Here is an 11,649-nt window from a genome sequence, read left to right on the forward strand (position 1 = left end):
TGAGAAGTCTAACAAAAAAGGTGGAAATGTTTATAACAGCAAAGGGGAAGGTGGTAGTGGAAGTCTTGGGGACTAAGCAGTTTGCCCTACCACACTGCTGCTAGGGCAGGTAGCTTGGTCAGGAGTCAATTCTATCCTCTGGAGATGGGCAAGAGGACCTGACTTCTTTGAGCTTGGGGTTCATGTCCCCGTGATGGCAGGGTTTATATGATGGACAGGAAGCTGTCTCTACCCATGCTCCCCCTCACCTCCCTCACCTGACCAGGCTTAGGCTCCTAGCCTGAGTTTCTGAGGTGCCCATGTCTTCCTTACCCTGAGTGCATATGAGGCCATCTCACTCTAGAAAATGCCAGAATTTCCCAGAGGTGTTCTAGCTGCTAGTTGAGATACCCTATACCAGCTCCTCAGCTTCTATTTGCTGGTACAGAGATGCCAGGGCTCAGATGGACCCAGAAGTCCAGCAAACAAATTGATAAGGGCACATTTTGAGCCCCCTGAATTCCAAAGCCCTAGGCCATGTGGCTTCCTAGGCCTATCCAGACACTGCAGCCCCCAAAGACCCACACCCACATGCTAACACAGACACATACACACACACCTTCAATGAGTCACCCTGTGGGGCTGACGCCTACCTTATTCCATCTTGGGCTTCTTAGCTGGGTGTTAAGAGAGCTGTAAGGGACCCCCTAGGCTTTCAGATGCTTAGTATTGAGGGAGTTGAATCTGAGGAGCATGTCGTAAGGAGTGGAGGAAGGACCTCCTGGAGCAAGAACCTGGAAAACTCTGAAGCTATTTGACCAAATTCAAAAGAGACTGAGTCTCCGAGCTGCTTTTGTTACTGGGACTTTGGGTTCAGCTTTTGTTTCTAGCATGAAAAAGAGTGAGTACTTGAATTCCAGGAGAATTTGGAAAAACCTGGAAAATAGTGGGAGGATTGATTGGGAGGAACCCCTGCAGGGGAAAACCCCCCCAATACAGTCTTAGAGCCTGACACTGGGTCCCCTACTCTGGACCCAGCAGTTTGAAGGCCCTCTCTTGTCCTCATCCAGCCACTCCTGTCTCCACCAGGTGAGAAGTTTTCAGGGTCCAGGGTGCTTGCCACCTGGAGCTCCAGCTCCTTCCCCCGCTTAGGTCTAGTACCTAGGTCCCCTGTACTGCAATTCCCTGACCTAATGGCACTTATCTCTCTTCCTGGGTGTGCAACACATTCCCAGGTTTCATCCTCCAAAAGACAGCTGAGTCAAAGAGGGAGTCAATGAGCCGAAGGGGGCGATGTTTGCGCAGGTGGACGGTTCAGACAGTGCCTAGATGTGCAGTCTGGGAACGAGCGAACTGAAGAGGTCTCTGGTATAGGAGGGAGCAGATGCCATGCAGGCAATCGGCCGGGGTCTTCACGTGTTCTCCTGCCATTCTTGGGAGCCAGGAGCCCGTGGTCTGGATGCGTGGAGAGGAACTCTTCTCAAGACCCTTACGGCCACGAGCTCAGAACCTAGAGAACAGGTCCTGCGACTGTGAAGGGACCAGGTGTCCTTTGGATTGGGCAGACAGCCCGAGGGCTGGAGAGGAGCCAGACTCCGGGACCAAGAAGTGTCTGAAGCACTTAGAAATGTGTTGCTCGAGCTCCCAGGAAGTTGAGGCTGGTAGAGCTAGAAGCGGCCCAGGCCTCGAGTCCCAGGTGTCTGGGAGGGGGTTTCTCACAGGAGCTGAATGTTTTAACTCCTCTGCTTTCTTAGGCCTGGTTGTTTTCATTGCGTTGAGCATGCCCCGCCCGTTCCCAGACCGGACCAGTAGGGTCTCCGGGACCTCACCTCTCAGCCTTCTAGGAGCGCCCGGAAACTCCATGGTTCAGCCCCCGGTCTTCAGTAGCTTGCAGGAGCGCCCTAATTGTTTCCAAAGTCGCTTGGAGCAGTGCACCCCGCTATGCCACCCCAGAGCTCCTGCTCTTACGCCCTGCACACCCATTTCGGACTCCAAGTCATTTCGTTTTCTGAACTCGGATTTGGAGCCTGCTGGGAATGGATCTTTCTGAAAAACCAGGGATTTAGATTTCCCAACACAAAGAAGAATTCGTGACTTCTTTACCCTCACGTGGCTGCATTTCCTCTTTGGTTGGCGGGGGTGAGTGAAGGGATGTCGCTGCTTCAGAGGCAGTTCTTTTTCTTTTTAAACCCCAATTGGGGCAAAGATTCCAAACTTCTGCCAGTTTGAACTGTAAGGGTATCTCTAATCCCGAGAAGGAAGGACAGGGGAACCCAAAGAATCGAGGTACGCCTTTCCCTGCCTCTTGGGCTTTCTAAGACCCGCAGGGACGCTGAGATGCCTTGCTAACCTCACCGGCCTCAGCCCCTCAGTTCAGTCCCTGGCACTATAGGCACCAGGACCCGTGCAGGCTGACAGCGAGAGGGGGCCAGTAGTGCAGAAACACCCTCTGCCTTCCTTCCTTCGCTTGCACCACTTCCTCCCCCATAGTGGGTCCTCGGGCCAGGTAGCGGGCCAGGAGGCCGAGATGGGCGAGGAAGGCTGGAGTGAAGGGCACAGAGAACTTGACCTCGTATGTACCAGCTCACCAGCAGGTGTGATGAGGCTGAGGGGGACCCCGGATGTGTGTCGCTGCCTGCGGGATCCTAAAAAGCTAGTGGGAGAACCGACCCTCGAATAGAGAACCAAAAATAGATTTTTAAACCTCACACGAATTTAATTTATGATATATGATAAACGTAGCAATTTGATTCAATGAATAAGGTAGTTTAATGAATAGCGCTGGTATATTTTACTTTTGATCTAGAAGAGACTCAGTCCCTTGATTCTCAGTATATACAAAAGTAGGTTCTGTATTTATTTTAGATTTTTTAAAAATCAAACCTTTAAAGAAATATTAGGGCGAAGTATTTTCTAGGCTTAAAGAAAAAAAAAATTTAACTAAACAGGACATTTTCCTAAGCTACCCTTTTTGGTAAACTAATCAGGCTGTATCTCTTACAATTTTAAATGTACATAACACTTAACACAGCAGTCCAACCTTGGGACATCTAACCTACAGAAGTAAAAAGCACCTGGACCAGAGGAAACTGTAGGGGGAAAATGTAATTCAATGGAAAGCCATGCACTGTTTAGGGCCCACCTTTCCAGATTATTTGACTTTGATTCTTTGTGCACTCTGAGGCTTTCTTGGCCTTTGAGCTAATTTATAACTCTGTAAATTGTAGATAACTGAAGGCAATGCAAAAAAATTCTTGTCTATAGATACGTAAATAAATCCCATCCCCTGAAGGGTCAATTGAAGTCCCTCCTCAACTAGGAAAGAAGGCAATTTTGGCTCCACTTACACATTCATTTCACTATTCCTCATCTATAAATATGCTTGGTCTTTGTCCTTTGAACTGGCTTTGACATCTTTATCGTTGCCTTATGAGTTAAATGAGTTAAATAAAATTTACATATCTATGAGAGTCATGGTTTTACCTTTTTTTGAGAATTATCCTTTAATGAAACAACTACAGTGGCATTTGTGGTGGTAAAACAAAACAAAATATCAAACTAACTCTGAATCTCGAATGATAGGAGAATGGTTAAATGGCTCATAAAATTGCCAGTTAATGGAATGAAAACAATAAAAATCTATGTGATCCAGTTGAAGGATGTTTTTATATCTATATCCACTTACAGTAGGATCTCATTTTTATTTTCAAAAAGGAAAATATATTAGTGTATGTGTTACTGAGTCCAAGCTAGCTCTGCTTGCCACATAACAGGCAAATAAATCAGGAGATGAGGTGTTGAGGCAAGGAATGGCAACTTTATTTGGAAAGCAGGCAGATGAGAAGGTGGCAGACTAATATCCTAGAGTAACATCTTATCAGGGTCTGGATGCTAGCTTTTTTTTTTATAGAACAGAGAAGGGAAGGAGGTGAGGAAGTAAAGTAAAAGGCCATAAGTCTTGCAAAATATCTCCTGGTTTTTGGACAGCCTCATGGAGGGGCTGTGTTAATTTCTTCTTTTCTGCAGCCATTCACAGTTGGGCAGGGTCAGGGTGTTTCCTTGTGAGCTGAACAAAGGCACTTTAGTTTAATATTCAGGCAGAGGGTCAGGGTTCCCCGAGGGAGGCCATTATGTATGCCTATAGCCATAGACATCAGCCTTTTAGTGATTATAGTAATAAAAATTAATGGAGAGCAAAGGTTAAAGTAAAAGAAACAGATCCAACGTGGAGTCAGATTTTGTTCTTCCCTGTTACATGTGTATGTCTGTATATTTTCTATGAGCACAATAAGTTGTGGAAAGATACACACTACTAATGTTGTTTATCTCACGTTGAGGTGAATTTGCTTAACATGGGGTTTTGGGATTAATCCAGGTTAATATGTATAAATATATATTCATGTATAATATATATTCATCTATATAATATATATGTCTTATATGTATATAAATCTTTTGGGTTGACTGTTACAAAGACCCTATATAACTTTTGTAATTTATAAAACTCTTATTAAGATTTGTTTTATAAAAAAATACCAAGAAGTTTCCTGAGGGACATAAGAGAAATCTGGAAAAAATAACAAGACACACCTTGTATTTGGATAAGAAAATTTAACATTTTAAAGATCCTTACATTTTTGGTAATTAAGACACTATGGTACTGATATCAGAATAGAGAAGCTAATTGGTGGGAAAGAATTAAGAGTCTACAACTGTCCCATATGAGATCTTAGTGTGTGGAAAAATGTTTTTACAAATCAAAGTTAGACTGTTAAATAAATTATATTGGAAACACCAGCTAGCTGATTGAGGGGAAATTGGATGACTATTCTACCGCACAAACTAAAATCAATTTAAAATGATTCAAGGCATAGTATTTTGATCCAAATAATAAGGAAAACATGGTGAAGCAGTAAAATTAAGGGGAGATTTCTCACTTGGGGCTCCTCAAGCACTAATAAGAGATGACTAGATCAATACACAAATAACTCAGAAAAGCAATGCAGAGGAGAAAAAAATGTAAATTGTCAATAAACATGAAACTATTTTTAACATTCACTAGCAATAGATTAAATGAAAACTGAAAAAATAACCAACTAGGAGACATGACTCTCAGTCAAAAAATTGTCCAAAATGATCAATGTCGATAAGGATGTGCTGAAACTGACACTGACATTTTGGGAGGCATGCACACCAGTGTTATCTTTCAGGAAGGCAGTCTGGCACAAGGGGATAATTACATGGAAATGGAATTGTGCATCACAGAGGTTTCAATTCCAGAGTTTTAAAATATAATACATACAAAAAACTTCAACTAAAATCCCCAGAGGCTTGTTTCCTCAGAATTCTTCTATGTATGTGCCCATAAGTGAGGTAGACCTACTTATAAATAAGTAAATTATGAGTAAAATAAGTACATTATAAGCGATATGGTATATAAATGGCAAACCAACTAGGCCACAGCATGTTTCTGTTAGGAGAGCTCAGACTAAGGCACTTCACAGCAGAGTCTTTTCTGGGAATGACCTCTTATGAACCTCAAGACTCACGGTTTGCTCTTGGAAAAGTTTGCCCTTAATCAAATTGTTTCTTCTCTATCACAAACTGAAACTGAGCCCCTCTAAAACTGAGTTCTCTTTGTGAGTTTCTGATTAATCTCTCTACTCAAAACTGTATTGCCTTGTTTGCCTCTTCTGACCTCAATCCTGTGCTAACTGAACACTAATCAAACAGAATCAGACGACTAAAATTGCTATTGTCTATAACATCATTAATGTACTAAAATTGCTGTTGTAGATATCATCATTAACACACAAAATCAGGTTGTTTCTCCAGAGCAGGATGAGCTCACAGATCCCCCAGGTGGCTAGACAATTGTAAACTGGAAACATCCTGACTTCCACAACTATGATTAAGAGATGTCACAAGATGATGTTTAATCCCAACTTCAGTTTTCTTCTTTAAAAACACTCCCAACTCAAAGGCCAAGTTGGAGCAGATCTGAGGCTTGTCTCCCACTCCCTTGCTTGGCACCCTGCAATAAACCCTTACTTTATTGCAAACATCAGCTGTCAGAGTTTGGCTTTCGGTGCTGTAGTCACAGGAGCCCTTGCTCAATAACAAAGCCACATGCAGGTGACTTAAAAGTTACGTTGAAGGTAACACTGAAGACTGTTACAGGCTTAGCAAATCAGGTATTATTTATTGTTCATAAAACACTGGGGAGCTAATATTTGATGATCAGCTTTACAAAGCCTTTTGGAAGTGGGAAAGACTGGAGCTAAGGGAACCAAGGAGGAGGATTAATTAGAAAACGTGGGGCCAGAAAAAAAGTGTCTGCTGGAACAGAAAGGAGAGGAATAAATTCAAGAGCTATTTCCAGGATAGAATGAATAAAACTTAACGATGGATTCGGATGGTGGTGATGGGGAAGGGATGTATAGGTAGACATTAAATCAAAAGCCTTATTGAAATCAGCTAGAAACAATGGGGATGAAGGTCCTCAACTGTGATCTCAATGAGTGAAGTCCCAAAAGTTCTATCCCCTTCAACCATTTCCAGCCACCAGCAGCAACCACTGCTTCCCTCAATGTCACTTTTCCACCAGTCACCTCCACTGGGGCTTTTTACCTATATCTTCCAGTAGTTTCACCTCCTTAAATTCACTCAATTAATCAGCTCAGTGAGCCTTCATCATGATCTCCCATTTTAACATTCCCAGTCTCTGAGCTGTCATTCACCATATTTCTACTTCGCCCTTAGAAGGAAAGGAAACCACCCAGTTTTCTCTGTTTTGTGAGGGTCACAGGCTGGGAAATTACCTTATCAGTACTTGTTTAACTTTAGTTCCAGGACTTGGGTGGCTCAAGGATGAGGGGAAGCATGGATGGGGGTGGAGGGCAGGGCAGATGACCAGCAGGGGTTGGGTGCAGGGTGGGGTACCAGTCTTCAGAATGGTGGGGTCGAGCAAAGGAACCACCAGTGGAAGGCTGTGAGGGAAGGGCATGGTTGTAGGGGTGACGGAAGCAGGTCATTGGGGGAGGTGGTGTTGGGTAGGAGTAGGGGCAAGCAGGGCGCTCAGGCAAGAAACCGGAGAAGGTGGCAGGAGACAGATGGGCCAGTGGCTGGAGCAGTGACCTCTCTTGCTTCCTCTGCTTAGGTCTGTGGTTCTGGAACCAGACCTGAGGAGGAGGGAGAATAGCCACGTTAGAGCCCCTCTCTCAAATAGGTGGCATTGTCATATGCGGCTACAGACTGGTACAGGGCATAAGACTCCCCCACATCCCCAGAGGAAGTAAAGCTCTTGCAGAAGGCATAGCTGAACCAGGACTAGTGACAAAGCAAGACCCACACCATTCCCCTAATCCATATCTAAATTTGCCCTGCTACAACTTTGGGTGAGTAAGAAATGTCAACTTGTAAAAAGAAAGAGATAAACATGACACAGTGGCATTTCACCTCCACAGAGAATGGGAAATTTCCTCTAGGGTTATTAGAGACTAAGACTATGGATGAGTTTAATTGTTACAGACCAGGTTAGATTTAGGGTACAGTTTATTCTTAAGATTAAGTAACTCTATGGTTAGAATTGAGCAAGCATCAGGTTGAGTTTCAAGACCATGGTTAGGGACAAGGTTACATACGTGTGTGAATAGTTAGGATTGAATTTCTGTTGGAGTTCACATCACTGTTAAGGTTGAAGTTTGACATTGAAATTCAAGTTAGATTAGGTTAGCCCCAAGGTTAAACTCCAGTGAAATTCCTGACGTAGATGAGGTTATGCTGACTGTTGGGTAAGACTCTGTTCTGGTGAATATTTGGGTTAGGGTTATAGTGCCCTGAGAATTTATGCCCCAGTAGTTCCCAATCACCGAATCTGCATTTCTTCAGGGGATGGGGGGCGGAGGATCCTGGGCCATCACCTGGATTCTGGCCTCGCTGAGACCTGTGTCCCGGGCCAGGCCTTCTCGGGCCCAAATGTCAGGGTAGCGGTTCCTCCCAAAAGCTGACTCCAGCTGTTCCAAGTGCGCTGGACTGAAGGTGGTGCGGTGGTGGCGCTGGGAGTGTGGGCGACCCCTCTGTTCTCCTTGTGAGCAAAGACTTGGTCTCCCCACTCCTACACCAGAGAGGTTCCTGTAGGGCTGAGTGCTCATGTCTGAGAAGGAGGTGGGGGGGAGAGTTTGCTGCCACATGGATCCACCCATCCATCCCAGACCACATATGCTGGAACCCCCAGATTCTGCTAGGACCCAGTGTATTGCTCATATACTCTGCCCTGACCAGAAATTCTTCAGCTTTCAGAATTAGCTGAATCCAGCTCAGCCTTGGCCCTGCTTCACTTCTGATTCCCTTAACCCATGCTGCCCTCTCCACATGAAGTCCGCCCCTCAGTCTCACTTGTCCTAGGCACTCACGCTCCCTCTGCCTCACTTCTGCACCTTGTGCCCACTCCCCATTACACTCCCCCAGATGCATCCCCATGTAAGGCATGCCCCTCCATAGCCTTTCATCTCTCTCAGCACACATACCACCTTCCTGGGTCTCACCCTGTGGATCTCCTATTCGCTCTGACAACCTAACAAACTGCCCAGGTCTCTGTCTATGACCCCTATGACTTGCTCCCTGCTCTCATGGTTCACATGCCACTTACACCTTTATATTGTTCCCATTGTCCTATTCCCTCCACCTGGGAAGATGAAACATTCCTCACTCTTCTGCTCAGACACACCCTCCTCACACATACATTTCATCTTCTCCCCTATCCCAGTCCTGGCCTGGCCACCAGGCTGCAGGAACCTGAGCTCGTGGGAAAGGCCTGCCTCTTCTCCCTACAGACTCACTAAGCCCCCACACTAATTAGTCTGAGAGCCAGCTCGGGAATAGAGAACAGGAGCAAAAGGAAACACCTGGGAGGCACACACTGAGAAAAGATATCTGGAGTGAGGATCCCATCCCCATGGGGACCCAGGTGGTAGTCCCTACGCAGTGCTCACTGTCCACCTGAGCCCCCTGCTCTCCTCGGATCCAAAGCCCTGGCCCCTCCAACTCTCTTCCTTGGAGAAAGCAGTGCAGTGAGCAAACTCTGAGGTCAGGAATGAGGAGACAGCTTTTAGCTCAGCCTCTGGCTCCTCCTCATCTGTCAGGGTCTCAGTGGGCCACTGTGTAAAGCAAAGGAGTTGTATCATCCCATGTGTTCTAAGATTCCCTTGTTTTTACCATGCTAGGATGCTGGTTTTTTATTTCTCCTCTTCACTTTCCTCGTGGCGAACCATCGCCCCACGGAGCCTGGGCATGGAGCATGCACACCTGCTGTCTCCTCAGGACCACCCCAGAGATTCACTCACCCACCGTGGAGGTCAAAGTCCCAGCGGCTGCGTAGCCCTCGGGCCAGAGACTGCTGCAAACTCGCCCCTTCTTTTTTTTACCCTGCTCACTCTTCCCTTCTGCATCCATGGCTCACAACAAAGACCAAAGACAGCTCAGTCTCGTGTCCCTGAGTCCCTGATTCTGGATCAGTCTTTCTCTGTTTCTGTTCCCCTCTATGCCTTGTATTTCACTGCTTTCCCCCTGTTTATACCTCTCTCTGAATCTCTCTCCCTGTGTAGATATAGATAGATAGAACTTTTTCTCTCTCTCCTTTTTTCTAACTTTTCTTTCTATTTCTAATTCCCCATTCCTGTGCTTGAGTATCATCTCATTCTGCCTTGCCCTCACCCTGTTTCTCTGTTTTAGTCTCCACTCTTCTCCCCCTGCACCTACTCTCTGGGATGCCGTTCTCTCCTTTTGCTCTCAGATGCCTACTTTCTCAGCTTGCAATCCCACACTAACTCTTTCTCCCTGAACCTTGGAGGAGTGACCTGTTCCTCACCCCTGTGAGCCCATCCAATCATTGCCTGGTCGCCAGAGCCCCCATCATCAGGGGAGGATCACAAGCCAGATGAGGGAAGGTGCTCTGTTGGAGGGTCCAGGGACTGGGGCCAAGAGCTCATATCCCCAGAGGACCAAATTATTTTGTCCTGTTAAATCCCCTCCTGAGAGCAGGCAGGGGAAGGAAGAGAAAATGCATTCCTCCTGAGACTCCTCCTCAGAACCTCATTATGAGGGGAGAGGGAGAGTTTGTGCAAATGGAGACCAGGAGTAGGGCCTGCCTTGTGTCTCAGTACGTGGGTGATTGATTCCCAAAGACTTCTTTCCAGGAAACTAAAAAACTAAAAACACAAGTACATTCTGGCCCCTCCTAAATATCCTGATTCTCAGAATACACTGGACACCCTGTCAGGACAACCTGAACCATAGGATGAGTCTCCCAGACACCATAGTTCTCAAGTACTTTCTGATTTCCTCTCCCAAATGTCACCTCTTCATTCACTCAGAACCCCCCAGGACTCCCTGACCCTCCAAGGTCACCCAGACCATCAGAGAACACTTACCCTCAAGAGCATCTGTATTCCAGGTGCATCCTGATCTCCCTGGACCTCAGGACTCTGCAGAAGACTGAGATTCCCATGACATCCCGACATTCTGATTCTTCAAGGAAACCCTGACATACCCAGCATTGCTGAGCAGTCAGGACACCCTGATACCCGCAGTACTCTGCTTCTTGAGATTACTTAGATCTAGGAACTACATTCTGACATCCGTAGGACATCCTGACCCTTTAAAGACAACCCAATATCCTAGGACTCTAGGGTTCTCTAGGACACTCTGAAACCTAGAGTAGTCAACATCAACTAGGAGATTATCCTTGTCCCCCGCCATGAAGTTCTGAAATGTCAGAATAGACTGAATCAATGAGGGCACCCTAATCCCCTTGGAACACACTGTACTCATAGGACTGTCTGATCCCCAATGTTATGCTAATCCTTCACACACATTCTTGAAAAGAACAACTCAAGACAGAAAAACATGGTAATCTTCCAGGATCCTGAGGCTTACAATATGATGCATGGATCAGAAGTATAAGCAGCACATGAGAGCTTGTTAGAAATGTAAAATTTGAGGCCCCACTTCAGTCCTACTGAATCAGAATTTTCACTGTAACAAGATCCCCAAGAGAACTGACTGTACACTTGTCTTCATCAGCTCTGGCTGCCATAATAAAATGCCAAAGGCAAGGTGGCTAAAACAACAGGTATCCATTTCTCACAGTTCTGGAGGCTGAGAAGTCCATGATTAATGTGCCAGCTGCTTCAGTTCCTAAGAGACTTTTCCTGGGTTACAGACAGCCACCTTCTGTGTCTTCACAAGACAGAAAGAGAACTCAATCCTGGTCTCTTTTCCCTTCTTATAAAGACACTACTCTCATCTTGGGGCCTCAACCTCACGATCTCACTTAACCCTAATCACCTCCCAAAGGCCCCACCTCCAAATAGCATTGCATCACATTGGGGTTAGGACTCAACATATGAAGTGGTGAGGAGACACAAACATTCAGGTCATAACAACATAAAAGTCGAGAAACACTGATCCAAGATGCCAACCCCTCTCCCCCTACCCCAGGGTATACTGTGGCCTCCTAGAGAAACTCGAGCTGCATGACAGCTCTGCCTCCCAAGGTTCATGTAGTCAACTTGGATCCACAAGCACACACTGAATTCCAATACTCTTGCTGCCTCAAAATAGCCTAACCCTGTAAGGGAACTCTGACCAGCCATCCAAAGCAGCCTGATG

General features: G+C 45.9%; 1 protein-coding gene across 1 annotated transcript; it reads right to left on the reverse strand.

The window, feature by feature from the left end:
• Nucleotides 1-6,821: 6,821 nt before the first annotated feature.
• LOC132485883 (homeobox protein prophet of Pit-1-like) lies at nucleotides 6,822-9,432 on the reverse strand. The gene is made up of 3 exons (XM_060092486.1): nucleotides 9,324-9,432; nucleotides 7,902-8,134; nucleotides 6,822-7,160 (listed from the first exon to the last, which is right to left on the reverse strand). Exons 1-3 carry the CDS (start codon nucleotides 9,430-9,432, stop codon nucleotides 6,822-6,824), a joined length of 681 nt encoding a protein of 226 aa, XP_059948469.1.
• Between the last annotated feature and the right edge of the window lie 2,217 nt (nucleotides 9,433-11,649).

The sequence above is a fragment of the Mesoplodon densirostris genome, chromosome 3 (assembly GCF_025265405.1).
Source record: "Mesoplodon densirostris isolate mMesDen1 chromosome 3, mMesDen1 primary haplotype, whole genome shotgun sequence".
NCBI lineage: Eukaryota > Metazoa > Chordata > Mammalia > Artiodactyla > Ziphiidae > Mesoplodon > Mesoplodon densirostris.